The sequence below is a fragment of the Siniperca chuatsi genome, linkage group LG5 (assembly GCF_020085105.1).
Source record: "Siniperca chuatsi isolate FFG_IHB_CAS linkage group LG5, ASM2008510v1, whole genome shotgun sequence".
In the NCBI taxonomy this organism is placed as follows: domain Eukaryota; kingdom Metazoa; phylum Chordata; class Actinopteri; order Centrarchiformes; family Sinipercidae; genus Siniperca; species Siniperca chuatsi.
In genome coordinates this window covers 26,565,758-26,581,513 of record NC_058046.1, presented here as the reverse complement: position 1 = coordinate 26,581,513, position 15,756 = coordinate 26,565,758, and the positions used below count along the sequence as shown (strand labels likewise).

The following is a 15,756-nucleotide window of genomic DNA, read 5'->3' as shown; positions in this document are numbered from 1 at the left end:
GTTCCACTTTGGCAATGCAACCTCTGCATATTTGACACTGAAATGGTCATTGCAAAATCACCCCTCATCATGGATTATCTGTTTTATGCCCACAATTTAGGCTCAAGTACAACAGAGGACACTTTTAACAGATTCTTGGTTGTGTCCTCCCACCCAATGTCCATTTGTTTAAAATGTCCCATTACCATAATATTTTGTTTCTGACTTTAATTTAGCTTCTGGAGACCAGAAATACCCCTAAAGAGTGTCAGCGTCCCTACTCACCACTGAAAGCTTTTCTCATAGCCCTGAACTTCCTTTTTTTCTATAATAAAAGGATTATTAAACAGGTTGACCTTTGTAGTTTTCAAGAGCAATGAATCTTAAATGCTGATTCTGTTGAAACAAAACATATATGATACACTTTTTTTGAACATTTCTAATTGTTTACACATATATTATCACATCTTATCTCAAAGTGGCAAACATTTGCATATGCAGCATTTTCCTGTAATTCATCACGTAACATGATCTGAAAAAGGAAATGAAAGCTCATCATTTGGTGCACAGGTTCACTGGAAAAAAGAGATGCGTTTATTATTGGAGGTCCTAGAAACACTGAGAACTGCTGCTCTCATTATGTATATTACTGTTCACACAGAAAACTAACATTATTTAATCACTTAAGTGCTGTCTTTGTGCCACATTAGGACAAATAAGGACATACATCCTTAACAATGGATAGTACAGGTTAGGTTTTACCATGTTATCTGAATGTTAGCTTCAAGAGATTGCCTTCATGTTCCTTTGTTAATTGAGAGGCTGGCGCCCCCTGCTGTTTATTCACCGGAACAGTCATGGTGTCCTCAGATCTCAACCAGAAACTTGCTTATCAGAATCCTGGGCTTGCTGTGACAATCTGGGAAGGAAAAGTACTTCAATCAGGCGTTTCCCTGTAGTGCCTTGGACTGAAGTCACAGTTGATTAAATGGAGCAGGTCAGTGACCAATTAAGTGGCAGCACCAATTTAGTTAAAATCTTTGAGTGTGCGGCAGGGCGATTTTGAGCGAGTGTACATGTTTCAAATTAATAAATTACTTTGGAAATGGTGTTGTGAAGTTGCACCATGCAGTTTTTTTTTCCAAAAATACAAAAAAAAAGTTTCTAACATACATAAATCCAATAGGCACTGCTTATGTACTGTTAATATCTTTACTGCAAACTTTCCCAATTATGTTATAAAGAATTTTCCATACAATTTTCCATACACACACACGCTACTGTTTGGCTAACGTTAGGGTGTCTAGTCAGCCTGAGCATTTCAACCGAGTACAACTCCTCAGAAACATAGTATAAAACCCCATTCACATCTTGCAAACTATATACATCCCATCACTCATTAATTCTCACACATCATACTCAGTTTTAAGTGTTGTCAGAATTTGTCAGCTGTTCAGTCCTTTTTGCTTTCTTTGACCCCTCTGTGCCATGCTCCCTCTTCCTCTTCCGTCTGCTCTTTTGCCCTTCCTCTTGTCTGAACTGGTGCCTGTTGAAAAAAAAAAAGTCACATTAGCATGCAGAGACCATTGCAATTAATGAACTGACTGAACTGAAAATTAAACATTATGTGCCTTTTTAATGTTTCGGCAGGGACAACAGATGAAAATGAGCCCTTTAGGCCAACTCTGGTAATGAAATACGATAAAATGTATTTAATAAAAAGTGTTTTAGTATTTAAGTTTTGGCAGCTTGTGCAAAAATGCTACTGGGATACTAAAAAAAAAAAAAAATAATTATTTTGCTGCTGATGAACACTAATAAATTACATTAGTAGGGAAGTCAGCTCGAGCCAGTAGAATACAAATAGAATGTTTTCCCATTAGCTGTTAGGTTTGCCTGACCACTTTAGCAGGTGACTGTCATGCACAGATCTTTTCGCTTTCAAAAGTCTTGGTTAGTTGGAAGATCACTGAAGGTCATTAGCCAGCAGCACCTTGTAGATAAAAAGTCTGTTTGCAGTGTGCTTACAGTCTCACTTTTATACTATCTAGAGCTAAATATTTAGTTTGTACATAAAAGCATTACTCAGCTGACATCCCGAAAGAGAGAGAGAATGCAGCTTGCAGCTACATGAATAAATCATGTGGTGTTGCATATGTATCCAAATATTGTCCAGTTATAAAAGTAGGCAAACTAGAGTGTCACTTGTGGTGTTTTCAGCAAAAATTAGACTTAAAAATGAACATTACAAAAACAAAACACATCAGGAAGATTGCATCTCTAAAAAGAAATAGGCATCACGTAAACAAACAAAACACTTAGATCCTTAAAAAAACCATCTGAATTAACTACCCCATGTCGCTGCTATAGGTATCAATGCACACTGATGAGAGACTTGTTGTTGTTTATATTGTTTTTATTGTTCTTTATTCCCCCCTTTTGTGCCAGGGAAATAAAGAAATCTTAAAAAAACTTTTAAAGTCGTTCAGCTTTTCTTTGAAAAAATGTATGAAACAACCTTTAATATAACCTTCTTTCACATGAACATTATTCTTTTTTTGAAAAATAACTGCTTTTTAGCCTGCTATACAACAAATACAAATAACCAACACAAAATGTAGCACTGCCATCAGTTAATGTTATCTTATTTGCCAATAGGCCGAAAGCAGTCAACAAGGCGAATATCGGCGATGTATACCGATGTTCGGCCACCCATCGATGCATCCCTAGTAAAATGCATGGGACTGAGTGAGAAGAGTCTTGGTTTATTAGTCTCAGATGTAGTGAAGAATGTTGTGATCTCACCTGGACTGCCAGCGTCGGCCACTGTTCCACACTCTACCAAAGGAGGGAAGCCAGTTGGCGTCTGTATGCGAGCTGTGATCAAAGTTGGCCCCCACTCTGTTCGGTGGAAGTTTTCTCAGCTTCTCTTGCTCCTCTGGCAAAAGACAGATGAGGCCATTTTAAGTATACTCCAATCTTTGTCGGATTTTTATGTGGATGTAATCTTTGTATCATTAAGACTGACTAAGATTAAAATCAGAGACCAATATGTTGATAGTGCCTAAGTTTGATGCTTTTTAAAAAAGGTACAGCAGTTGTACCTAAATTTATTTAGTTGCTGCTGTGATTTTGCGTATAACAATGATGCAAAAAATGGCAGCAAAGAAAAAAAGTCCTCAAGCATATGAAAGCATAAAAACAGCAGAATACAAGACATCATGACTCACTGGTTACCATAAGTGATGTGACAAACCAATAAAACATAATTGCTTATGGAAATTATCAAGGCTGGAACATTTCTTTGAGCAAACAAACTGCTCAGCTGACAACAAATTTTCATAATACACAACTTAAAACATCTGTGTGATTCCTACTCTGTTTGAGGAAGTCTTGGAGCGATGGGCCAATCTCCGGATGTGCTGCAGCTCCGGAGGTTCCCTCCAGAGGATCCTCCTGGAGCCAGGGAGGGACGGCACCTACGACACACAGAGGCTATCAACCACACGCAAGAGGTGAACTGTTGTCCTAACCATCAGAGACACTGGGTTTCTGCACAAGTTTTGAAACGCATGGAAATCAAAATAGGAAATTAGTAAATGTTTTATTAAGTTGAAGGAAGCCAATGTTCGTCACTTAATATACTTAAAACTGCAGTTTCTTTTCAGGTCTATGTAGGATGTAATGTAATGTTTTGTGAAGAATAATAATCCTGTGAGTGAGATGGGGCTATGAAATATCTATAAGCACAAAATATACATCCATCAAACATATGTGATACAGACGAGAGACTGATCTGGAAAACAGGTGGAATTTTAAAGCTAAACCTGAGATGAATTTATTTAAAATTTTCAGACACGGCTGTGATATATTATTACAGTACGATTAATTGTAATAATTAGAAATTGCTGTTTCAAATGATAGAAAACAACTTAAACATAAAAATGTATTTTTTGACTGCATTAATTATTATTACACACAAAACCTAAAGTCCCCAAATGCACATACAGTACTGTGTCGCACTGTGTTTTAAAGTGGCGGCACCCCAATTCACCTGAAATAAAGACCACCTCTGCTAATGTCATTTTTATAAAAGTATAATATTAGGCTTACTAAGCTTCAGGGAAAATGAGCAGTGGCACTACAACACATCGCAAAGGCCATGTATGAGGCGACTGTTTAAACCATTGTCTGGAAACAACAGTGATAACGAGATAAGATGCATCAAGATCTGAAAAAAATTGGGATTATCAAATCCTGTTGATCACTTATTCTATATCAATAGGCAAGCAAAATAATAGTAATTGTATATATATTTTATACATTGTATATTTATATGTATTAACTGTATACATAATAATAGTAATAATGGTTCAACTCAAATTCTCAAAAGTAGCGCTTACTCTGATGCTATTTGTAGTAGATAGGTATACATTGCAAGGTTTTCCTGTTATTTTGTCCAGACCATATATATTTCCCAATTGGAATTTCAACATATACTTGACCAATATATAAATTCATACATCACTGTACCTGTATGAACATTTCCACTGTTTGACGAATCCTGTAACAGAGGAAACAAGTGATCAAGTGCAGTGATTGCATTTGTGTACAAAAACCCAACAACAATTAATTATTAAACTTAAACACTTTCTTAATGAGAGCTGTCCATCTACCTGATAACCTATGAAAGTCAGCCCTTGTCCTGGTGTAGCCCACGGTACTTCGACCACTGAGTCGACAAAGCCGCTCCCCGCCTGCTGGTCTGATCCCTGAGACGTAAATTGAGAGCTGTTCCCAAGACAACAAGATGAGGCCCAAACCAACAAAAGTCATTTCATATGCTATTGATGATACAATGCAAAACTAATTAAATGTCGTAGGTAGACACAATGTTACCTGACAGCATCCTCTCCAGACATGTCTGTGCCGCTGGGTCCCATGAATATCTCTGGCTCTGCGTCACGCTGATATTGATTCAGGAAAAGCCAACAGTGGTTCATAGAGGAAGTCTGAGCACCAATTATGCTTCATCTCAGCTTTTATCATCACAATCCTCACATGCTATTTTGCCCCAAATTTTAACATAAACCTCTTCCTATTCATGTCTTTGTTTTTCTCTTCCAACTTCAATCCATTTTCACCATCTCTAGATTTGCAACTAAAATGCTTTTTAAATTTTTACTATAACCTGATTTTGGTTTTTAAGAGACCTCCATTGGATAACTGGTTACTTACTTTGGCAGTTACAATAATGTTGCTGAAGAATGGTGGTACAGTGCATCCGGAAAGTATTCACAGCACTTCACTTTTCCACATTTTGTTTTGTTACAGCCTTACTCCAAAATGGATTAAATTCATTATTTTCCTCAAAATTCTACAAACAATACCCCATAATAACAACGTGAAAGAAGTTTGTTTGAAATCTTTGCAAATGTATTAAAAATAAAAACAAAAAAAAATCACATGTACACAAGTATTCACAACCTTTGCTCAATACTTTGTTGAAGCACCTTTGGCACCAATTACAGCCTCAAATCTTTGAGTATGATGCTACAAGCTTGGCACACCTATTTTTCTCACCTATTCTTCTTTGCAGGACCTCTCAAGCTCCATCAGGTTGGATGGGGAGCGTCGGTGCAAAGCCATTTTCAGATCTCTCCAGAGATGTTCAGTCGGGTTCAAGTCCGGGCTCTGGCTGGGCCACTCAGGGACATTCACAGAGTTGTCTCGTAGCCACTGCTTTGTTATCTTGGCTGTATGCTTAGCGTCGTTGTCCTGTTGGAAGATGAACCGTCGCCCGAGTCTGAGGTCCAGAGCGCTCTGGAGCAGGTTTTCATCAAGGATGTCTCTGTACATTGCTGCATTCATCTTTCCCTCGATCCTGACCAGTCTCCCAGTTCCTGCCGCTGAAAAACGTCCCCACAGCCTGATGCTACCACCACAGTGCTTCACTGTAGGGATGGTATTGGCCTGGTGATGAGCGGTGCCTGGTGTCCTCCAGACATGACGCTTGCCATTCAGGCCAAAGAGTTCAATCTTTGTTTCATCAGACCAGAGAATTTTGTTTCTCATGGTCTGAGAGTCCTTCAGGTGCCTTTTGGCAAACTCCAGACGGGCTGTCATGTGCCTTTTACTGAGGAGTGGCTTCCGTCGGTCCACTCTACCACACAGGCCTGATTGGTGGAGGGCTGCAGAGATGGTTGTTCTTCTGGAAGGTTCTCCTCTCTCCACAGAGAAACGCTGGACCTCTTGTCAGAGTGACCATCGGGTTCTTGGTCACCTCCCTGACTAAGGCCCTTCTCCCCTGATCGCTCAGTTTGGCCGGGCGACCAACTCTAGGAAGAGTCCTGGTGGTTCCAAACTTCATCCATTTACAGATGATGGAGGCCACTGTGCTCATTGGCACCTTCAATGCTGCAGACATTTTTGGTACCCTTCCCCAAATCTGTGCCTCGATACAATCCTGTCTCGGAGGTCTACAGACAATTCCTTGGACTTCATGGCTTGATTTGTGCTCTGACGTGCTCTGTTAACTGTGGGACCTTATATAGACAGGTGTGTGTGCCTTTCCAAATCATGTCCAATCAACTGAACTCTCTCAGACTCAAGACTTGAGGCAAGAAAATAATGAGGCAAGAAAATAATTAATTGAATCCATTTTGGAATAAGGCTGTAACATAATGAAATATGGAAAAAGTGAAGCGCTGTGAATACTTTCTGGATGCACTGTATGTCTTATCTTACATGCCACTCAAAATCATGAAAAACAACAGTCAAGTGATGGATACTGCCACTGCATCCTTGGACAACAAACCTCTAAAAGACACTGAAGGACCTCTTGACGATGCTTCTCCTGGGCCCGGATGTAATCAGCTTCCTGCAGCCATGAAAAGAAAATCAAGAAAAATAAAACAGATTACCATCAGTAGATTTCAAGTCTGGTTAAAATCACCCTCCTTAGGAGACTTTTTAGCCATGCTAGTAGCATAGTAAAATAAGCATGTCAGCATCGTCTTTGTGAGTACGTTAGCATGCGGACATTTGCATTAAGCTCTAAGCACCCCTGTGCCTAAGTACAGCCTCAAAGAGCCGCTAGCATGGCCGTAGCTCTTATTCTTGTTAAGCTGTGATCAAGGTTAATGCAGAGTTCATTCAAAAAAAGAGAGAGTGATTTTGAATTACCTGTTTAATGAATTCATCCTCCTTCTCCACAAATGATTCCAATGCTTTCGCCACCTCAGCTTTAAACCTAAACAAAAACAATTACCCTTGCAGAGAATCTTTTATTTTCTAAACAACATTTATTAATATAGACTTTTTGGCTCGCCAGGCCTACCTTTCAGTTTCCTCCTCAGTGATGATGACCTTGTCTCTAAACTTGGGGTCGGCCTTATTGTCCCACCAGAACTTGTGTGTATTCTTCCTGTGTTCTGTGCTGAAATCAGATACGTTTGAAATGTCAACCAGCAACCAGAAGACCAAAGCAGTTTATCACAAAATATCATATGGACAAAAGCCTGAGTATGAGAATTTTGTCAAGCCCACAGATTTTTCACAAATGTATAGTTGTTAGTTTGGGCAACATGAGCTGCATCTAAATTGTACTATAAGCACAAGAAATGCTGGTCAGCATGACAAAAACAATCTTCTGAAGTATTTTTCTAATGCAGAACACACAACATAGATGATATCCCAAGGCTATTTTCTGTAGTTAAATTGTTTCCTTATTACAAGGGTGGATTTAGGGTGATTTTAATAACATTTTATGATAAATATGGATTGATTTTTTGTATTAATTAATACTTTGACTATCTGAAGTCAAACCTATTTTACAAATTAGGCAGCCATTATAAATGAGTAAATGTCTTTTTGAGCTTTCCCACTTAAGACACTGGCTTATTGTACTTTTTCATTAGCCTAATGAAGTACTGAGCAAAACATGTTGCTCATGCTAAAGTTAATAAAAAGATCTTTGATCATATACTTTTATGGGATACATGTGCAGTCACAACCACAAACACAGCTATATATTTTTTCTGATTGCTAAGGATACTGTTTAAATCCTGGAGTGCTGTGTGTGGTTGTACTGGGTCAACGTGAAGCAGGGCATCAGTGAAGGCAAAATAAGCTAAATAAAAAGTTAAAACTTACGTAGCCATGTGTTCTAACAAGCCTCCGTACAGCACAGTCATGTTGCCGTCTGTAACATTTCTTTCAATATCAAGCCCACAGCAGTAGCACCAGAATGTCTGCTTGTGCTGGGTGCAATCAAACTTTTCTACTTGGGGTTTTTTAAGTGTTCGGCGAGCTTCCTTCACCTGGGAGACAGTGGATGAAACAAACACAGGAAACGTAAAAGTTACACTCTAATTAAAACTGGTTCAGTCTAATACAACAGCCTTGCAATAAACCCTACCTTCCTGAAGGTTAAATGTTGTTTAGGTTTATTTGGAAGGCTCTGTGGTGTTGTAGAATTGTATTGGGTTATATTTATATATTTTTTCACCTCTTTTTATATCACTGAATTAATGAAGTGAAACAAAATGGCAATTCGGTCTCATCAGGCTAGCAGCACTGGTCATACACATAAACTAGGATAAGATTACATGTTACAGCAACACACGAGGGGAAAGAAAAGCAATGATGAACTATAAAATAAGTAAGTGGCCATTTTGTAAACGTTAAATCAATCCCAAAATAACTACATATTTTAGTAGGCTTTAAACAGTTTGTGTTGTTAGGTAGCACACACTCTTAAACATAAAACAAAACTTAAAATCAGTGTCACTCAAACGGTGACAACATGGTCATTTTGACGATGGTTTGCAGCTAACGTTAGCATCATGGCTAGTACGTAAACAGGTCAAGTTCAGCGAGATGGAAGAAAATGTGAGCACAAAATACTCAAAATATTACACATTAGTAAGAATCACTTGACATGAACCTACTTACCTTTTCTAAGAATTTCAGAAGAACCACTCTAAGTCTGCTTTGGTGATTTTTTCCGAAGATATGTCCCTTCCCAGTGAATGTTGTTTGCCTGCATATGGCACAGTAATATGCACCCATTTAGACAGTGTGTAAGAACCAGAAAATATTCTAAAGCTGAGTTGACACAGGAGCTGAGCTAAAACCAAACATTACGACTCTTTTTGGGGGGGCTCTTTCCTTAATCCAGCTACTCGAGTGAAACGCAAGCCAGCATAGGTTCAGCACACGTAACCTGCTACAGGAAGCAAAACCGTCTCGATTTGTGTCCCCCTGGAAACAGACAGGAAATGTGGTACTGTTGTTAAAGTGCTCCGACTCACGAGAACCCGCACAGAGAAGCCGTAGCCTGTTGTGAAACTTCACTACATTCCAGGGGCATTTTGCTTTTTACCCATGGATGTTTAACCCCACTACATTCATATGACAGCTTACAACAGTGACTTTGCTGGCTGAAATTTTACAAAAAAAACAACAACCTATTGATGAGATTTTAAACAGATTTTTGTGAAAGAAGTTCATGAGATTAATGTTATCTATTTTTTTTCATTGTCATAGAAGAACAAATCTAATTGAGAGGATAGTATAGTTTTGTATTATTCTTCTTATTATTATTATTATTATTATTATTACTAATTCAAATTAATTTATTGTTATTAATGGAAGGGAGGAGGAAGAAGATGTAAACGCTGGGCGACGGAGTGCTTCAAAAAGAGAGAACTAAGGAAATAGTACACTTTCTCAAAACCACAGACCTGTAGGATCGCAAGGTCTCAGAGGGCAAAAGTACCAACGACGTTACTACACCAGTGGGAGGCTGCAATGCACTAAACAGTGCCGGAAATGCTAAGAAGAAGAAGAAGAAGAATCATTATCTTAGAGAACAAATTTGATAAAGAGAATATAACTATGGTGTGATTATTTATTTTATTTTTTATTGATTTTTCTCAGTTTATTTTCTTTTATTTAATCATTAGTGAATGTATTGTTAGAGTCCCGATCCACACTCCATTCCAGTTGGTGGCGGTAATGCACCATAACGTTGGTTGCCAACCGCCATAAAACTTTATGAAGAAGAAAAAAAAGGTAAACTGACGACATATCAGCTGTTGGATGAGGATGGTATAACAGGAGACTCAAACTGTAGCATTTCCTCAGTTGTAAGCAACAATGTCTTCAGTTGAGTGTTTGAGAGAGTTTGTCAACGAGCGACTAACTGCTGCTGCTGAAGAAATATTCGGAATCTTTGAAAAAACTATCGTCGAGTACGAGGAAGAGATCGATCGTCAGCGCAGACTGCTGGATAGCTTTTGGAAACCCGAAATAAAGTTACACAGGATAGGTGTGTAAATCCTTACTGATGTTAAAACAAGTCTGCAGCCACGCTAGCGGCTCTGTGTGCGAGGCTGTACTTATGATATATGATAACATGTTAATGTTTAGCAGGTATAATGTTTACCATGCTCACCATCAGCCTGTTAGAATGCTAAAACGTGCTAATTAGCTGGCACAAAACACGAATGACAGCTGTGGCTGATGGGCGTGTCGTAAACCAGAAGTATTGTCAAAATTAAAAATTTGACATTATGATGGCGGAAGATAATAATCAGGGGGGTCACTAAAGTTATTTCTATTCAGGGGGGACATGAATGTATGTTCATGGCACTTCAACCCAATGCTGTAGTTGTTGAGATATTTCAGGCTGAACCAAAGTGATGGACTGACTGACAGACCGACATTGCCATCTCTAGGGACATGCGCCAGCATGGCAAAAACTAACTGGGGAATGCTGGGACCTCATATAACATCCTAATCGTTTTAATATACACTTGTATTAATTTGCTCTGGTGTTTTTCTGCTATCACGCTACTTGCTTCCTTTGTCCTCCAGAGCTCCCACAGCAACATGTCAGTACGGAGGAGGAGGTTCTGGCTGACCAGCAGCTCTGTATTCAGGAGAGGAACTCCAGTCTGGACCAAGAGGACCCAGAGCCTCCACAGATTAAAGAGGAACAGGAGGAACTCTGCACCAGTCAGGAGGGAGAGCAGCTTGTACTGAAGCAGGAGACTGATGCCTTTATGTTGACTCCTACTTATGAGGAAAGTGACCACAATGAAGATCAGACTCTGTATTTGAATGATGATTTGACTCAGAATGCAGCTGAGAAGGAGCCTATTGTCAACATATCAGTTAAAAGCTCTGTGGTACCAGAACCAAACAGTGACCAGCAGCTCCTCTCTCACAACTGTCATAAAGCTGAGAGCCAAGATCACAAAGGAAGCAAGCACGAAGACTCAGGATCAACTAGAGATGCAGAGCCAGAACTACAGAAGAGACAGCACAAAAGAAAAAGTAACAGTAACAATGTATGTAAGATTCACTTGAATACTTGTAAAAAGTCTTTCAAATGTGACACTTGTGGGAAAGATTTTAAGGATAAGTCCAAATTGGATAGACACCTGAGAATTCACACAGGTGAGAAGCCATATTTTTGCAACACATGTGGGAATCGATTTAGTGACCTGTCCATACTGAGAAGGCATATAACAATCCACACAGGTGAAAGGCCGTATTCTTGCAAAACATGTGGGAAAAATTTCAGACTTAAGAGTGACTTGAAAGTCCACCTGAGGACCCACACAGGTGAAAAGCCGTATAACTGCAACACCTGTGGGAAAAGATACTGTCGGATGCCAGACTTGAAAAAGCACGTAAGAATTCATACAAGTGAGAAGCAGTGTACTTGCAAAACACAGGAGAGCTCTGTGGAGACTTGACAGTCCACATGAGAAGAGCCTACACTGAGAAGCCACATTACTGCATCACTTGTGGGAAAAGATTCTTCCATGTGTCTCAATTGGCAAGGCATATAAGGTTGCATACAGGCAAGTAGCCTTCTACTTGCAAATGTGGGAGAGGACTCAGTTGTAGTGCTTCATGGACAAAACACACCCTATCCCACACAAGTGAAGGGAAATGTTTTTCTCAAATCATATACCTGGAAAAATCTCAAACAGGAGAAACCATTGAGCTGAAACTCCCGTGGAGAAGAGGTTTCAATATCTTAGTGTAATGAAGTGGTACATTTTCAACAATGACATCAAGGTTTGTTAAACTAACTTTTTTTATTTTCCTTCATATGACTGTATTACTCACATTATTGTTAGCAACAGTATTTCTTTGAAACAATCATAATCTCCCAAATCTTTGAAAAATCATTGTTGAACAGTGAGTTCATAGTTGACAAATGTTTGACCTGTAAAGTTAATATTATTTATTTATTTTTTGTGTACAATACCTCAGTTATATGAGTGGATTGTGAACTCTGATCTCGAAGCAGAGAAGCCCTCTCTCTAATGGTGTTGGGTCACTTATGTTGTCATCCTGCCAACTGATCTTTTTTTGTCTGCAACATGTCATTTAATTTTATATGTGTATGTATTTCGTAATTGCATCAAAATGATATGGTTTTTGTTGTTGTGGTTGATGTAACACAAAAACACAAATTTTAGCTGTGTACTACATGGTGTTCTCAAAGAATTTTGTGAACATTAAAAATCTATTTTTTAAAATGCCAGTTATTCAGACTGATGTTCTAAAATCAATGGATTGAAGGATTAAGTTAACTAAAAGCAATAACAACCCAAGTGCTAGTAGTGCAAACCAAGATTAGTGCCTAAAGGAACATCTGCAATGAAATGCTGTTTTTTGATCTCCCAAGGGATGATGTAAGAATTTCAGATTCACACTGACCTCGAAAGCTATAAGCAAATTCTGTTCCTCAAGATTGCAGATGGGTGTGACTGACATCAAAAGTAAAAGTAGTCATAGGGAAGAATAGCTCTTTTCAGAGTGTTAAATTATAGCATGCATGGGGTGTGTTAATGTTGCAGCTCATCTGCTGGAGGTTAAGTTAAAGTGTGATTTGATACCGTTTGGTAGTTTGATCAGTGGAAGTGCCTCATATTGAACAAGCATGTATTCAGTGGTGCAAGTACTGTACTTAAGTACAACATTGATAGTCCTCAAATGGCCAAGACTGCATGTAAATTCCACACAGATAGTGAAATCTTGAACACTTCCAATTAAAAATACTTTAATTTTATGTGAATATAGTTCTACTTTACTACATTACACGGGCAAATATTGTACTTTTTAGTCCGCTACATTTACTTGACAGCCATAGTTACTTTGCTGATTAAGATTTTACATAGCCTACAAAAACTTATAATTAGCTCATTAAATATGATGCCTTGTTAAAGGTAGAATATGCAGGATTTTCCTTTAAAAAAAAAAAAAAAAAATGTAGAGACTATCCCTATTAATCAACACTGATTCACTAGAAGTGTGTGGCGGTGTCTGTGTCTGCACAGACCCTGCCCTCTGCCTGTATTTTCTTACTTTGTTATTAGTTTGGTGTGTTCAGGACGTTTCTGGGCGTCAACCTTTCGTCAGCGGTGTGTAGCTCCAGCTAATGACAGCGCGCAGGCTGTGAGGTTGGGACTGTGATGTCGGGACTCCTAACGTAGCGAGCAGCTGGTTCCTTCCTGCAGCATTGTGCGGAGGTGTGGGCGATTTGATTTGTTCTTTAGAACGTATCCGCCGTGAAACAATCACAAAATAAGGTTTTATTTCTCTGATTCACTGTTTTGTTGTCGCTAGGCCCGCTCTCTCTCTTTCAGTCATACTTTATGTCACTCTCTCTCTGATGAAGCTCTCTCCGAACTGAAGAGGAGGGGACAAGCATGAGGACAACTCACGGAAAAACCCTACATACTCTGCTTTTAAACTACCCATCAGTATGTGAAGAAGGTAAAAAATTTAATAGCTCCGCCTCGACTAGCTGCTACAAAAAAAATGCTCTTTACACATCATGGCCTCAGTGACACTGACAGGGACCATTGTGCATGAGTACTTTCACATTTCATATGTTAAATTACATTTTTCTTAGTAATTTTGTACATTCACTTAATTAAGCAACTAAAACTTCCTGTGTGACAGGAGGCTGCATGTGAGGCTGGGGAAACATGACGATCAGCACCAGTTCCCTCCAAGGCTACGTTCTTTCCCCTCTGCTCTTCTCCCTGTACACCAACAGCTGCACCTCCAGTCACCAGTCCGACAAGCTCCTTAAGTTTGCAGATGACACCACCCTCATTGGGCTCATCTCTGATGGGGATGAGTCCGCCTACAGGTGGGAGATTGACCACCTGTTGACCTGGTGCTACTTGCAAAACATGTGGGGAGCTTTCGCACGAAGTGGTTCCTTGACAGTCCACATGAGAAGAGCCCACAAAGGTGAGAAGCCGTACCTTTGCAAGATCTGCGGGAAAAGATACGTTGATGGTTCTAATTTGGAAAAGCATATATGATCGCATACAGGCAAGTAGCCTTGCATTTGAAAATATTTGGGAGACGATTCAGTTCTAGGAGTTTGTGGTCAAAACACACAAGAACTCACAGAAGTGAGGAGCCACATAATCGCAGCCCTTGTGGGAAACGTTTTACTCAAATCACATACTTGAAGGTGACGACTGCCTACAGGGAGGAGGTCCAGCACATGGCCACATGGTGCTCAGACAATAACTTGCTCCTTAACACCCCCAAGACAAAGGAGGAAGGAGAGAGGAGGCACACATGACCCCATCCACATTAATGGGATGGCTGTTGAGCATGTCTCCAGCTTCAAGTTCCTGGGGACCCATATTTCGGAGAACCTGTCCTGGACTACCAACACCTCCTGTCTGGTCAAGAAGGCTTACCAGCGTCTCTTCTTCCTAAGGACACTGAAGAAGACCCAACTGTCCTCAGCTATCCTGGTGAACTTCTATCGCTGCACAGTAGAGAGCATCCTAACCAGCTGTGTCACAGTCTGGTATGGGAACTGCTCTGCTGCAGAGCGCAAGGCAGTGGAGCGGGTGGTGAAAACTGCCCAGCGCATCATAGGGACTCTACTTCCAGCCATTGAGGACATCCAGAGGAAACGCTGTCTGCATCGAGCCTGCAGCATTCTTAAGGACTCCTCTCACCCTGCCCAGAGACTGTTCTCTCCCCTGCCTTCCGGCAGGCGCCTCGGGTGTCTCCGGACAAGGACCAGCAGACTGAGAAACAGCTGTTTTCCCAGAGCTGTCTTCCTACTGAACTCTGCCCCCCGCTGATTCCACTGTCCCCTCATATACCTTAACTTTAAACGCTGCTATATTGTTTTTGCTACATGTACCACATGTTCATTTGCACAACCGGACTATTTATTTATACATATACTGCATCATTTGCACTCCAGTACTATGTACTGAATAATGTTGCCATCTGTATATAATGTCCATAGCACCACTTGTAAAATATTTTCATAATACTGTTCTATCCTGCATTTATGCAAATACTTTATTTCCCGCACTTGCTTATTGCACTTCCGGTTAGACCTAAACTGCATTTTGTTGCCTTGTACTTGTACGTAATGATACGTATGTATGTATGTAATACGTATGTGTAATGACAATAAAGTTGAATCTAATCTAATCTAATCTGAAAAAAACACCTGAGGATCAATATACACAGGAGAAACCATCCAGCTGAAACTCCTGTGGAGACGTGTTCACCTGCTGAATGAAATACACTTTTGCAATAGCTACATCTCTGCCTATAATCATCTTTGGATACTATTTGGAGACCAACAGCAAATAAACAATTGTGCACATTTGTAAAAATCAGTCAGTAATGTGTTCTCTGAAGTGTGTTCTTTCATTTCGTAGAGCACTTCTTTCCTCAAAGGTCATCCGACCACCT

The 15,756-nt window shown here is 39.7% G+C and overlaps 2 protein-coding genes across 5 annotated transcripts; one reads left to right on the top strand and one right to left on the bottom strand.

Annotated features, from left to right (window-relative positions):
* Positions 1 to 550: 550 nt before the first annotated feature.
* On the bottom strand, positions 551 to 9,244 carry cenatac (centrosomal AT-AC splicing factor). Of its 4 annotated transcripts, XM_044195361.1 has the most exons (12): positions 8,935 to 9,242; positions 8,134 to 8,300; positions 7,319 to 7,417; positions 7,165 to 7,231; positions 6,797 to 6,859; positions 4,879 to 4,991; positions 4,656 to 4,770; positions 4,513 to 4,543; positions 3,357 to 3,458; positions 2,785 to 2,917; positions 1,399 to 1,525; positions 551 to 898 (listed from the first exon to the last, which is right to left on the bottom strand). In XM_044195361.1, the coding sequence occupies exons 1-11, from the start codon at positions 9,049 to 9,051 to the stop codon at positions 1,405 to 1,407; spliced, it is 1,128 nt and encodes a 375-aa protein (XP_044051296.1). In that variant the 5' UTR covers positions 9,052 to 9,242; the 3' UTR covers positions 551 to 898; positions 1,399 to 1,404. The 4 variants fall into 4 exon arrangements, 3 of the variants coding, with proteins under 3 accessions (XP_044051296.1, XP_044051295.1, XP_044051297.1); XM_044195360.1 differs by having other exon boundaries at positions 551 to 1,525; XM_044195362.1 differs by having other exon boundaries at positions 551 to 1,525; positions 4,879 to 4,946; positions 8,935 to 9,240.
* Positions 9,245 to 10,032: 788 nt separating this feature from the next.
* LOC122875819 (zinc finger and SCAN domain-containing protein 31-like) lies at positions 10,033 to 12,542 on the top strand. Its single transcript, XM_044195367.1, has 2 exons — positions 10,033 to 10,312; positions 10,861 to 12,542. The coding sequence occupies exons 1-2, from the start codon at positions 10,141 to 10,143 to the stop codon at positions 11,745 to 11,747; spliced, it is 1,059 nt and encodes a 352-aa protein (XP_044051302.1). The 5' UTR covers positions 10,033 to 10,140; the 3' UTR covers positions 11,748 to 12,542.
* Positions 12,543 to 15,756: the final 3,214 nt, after the last annotated feature.

What these genes read in the sequence shown, in the direction of transcription:
- cenatac (XM_044195360.1), bottom strand. Translation starts at nt 9,051, where the DNA reads ATGGGTGCATATTACTGTGCCATATGCAGGCAAACAACATTCACTGGG. An exon ending in TGACTTTCATAGGTTATCAG is followed by an intron (nt 4,544 to 4,655) that starts GTAGATGGACAG and finishes CCTCTGTTACAG; the next exon opens with GATTCGTCAAACAGTGGAAA. An exon ending in GGCCGACGCTGGCAGTCCAG is followed by an intron (nt 1,526 to 2,784) that starts GTGAGATCACAA and finishes TTTTTTCAACAG; the next exon opens with GCACCAGTTCAGACAAGAGG.
- LOC122875819 (XM_044195367.1), top strand. Translation starts at nt 10,141, where the DNA reads ATGTCTTCAGTTGAGTGTTTGAGAGAGTTTGTCAACGAGCGACTAACT. An exon ending in AATAAAGTTACACAGGATAG is followed by an intron (nt 10,313 to 10,860) that starts GTGTGTAAATCC and finishes TTTGTCCTCCAG; the next exon opens with AGCTCCCACAGCAACATGTC.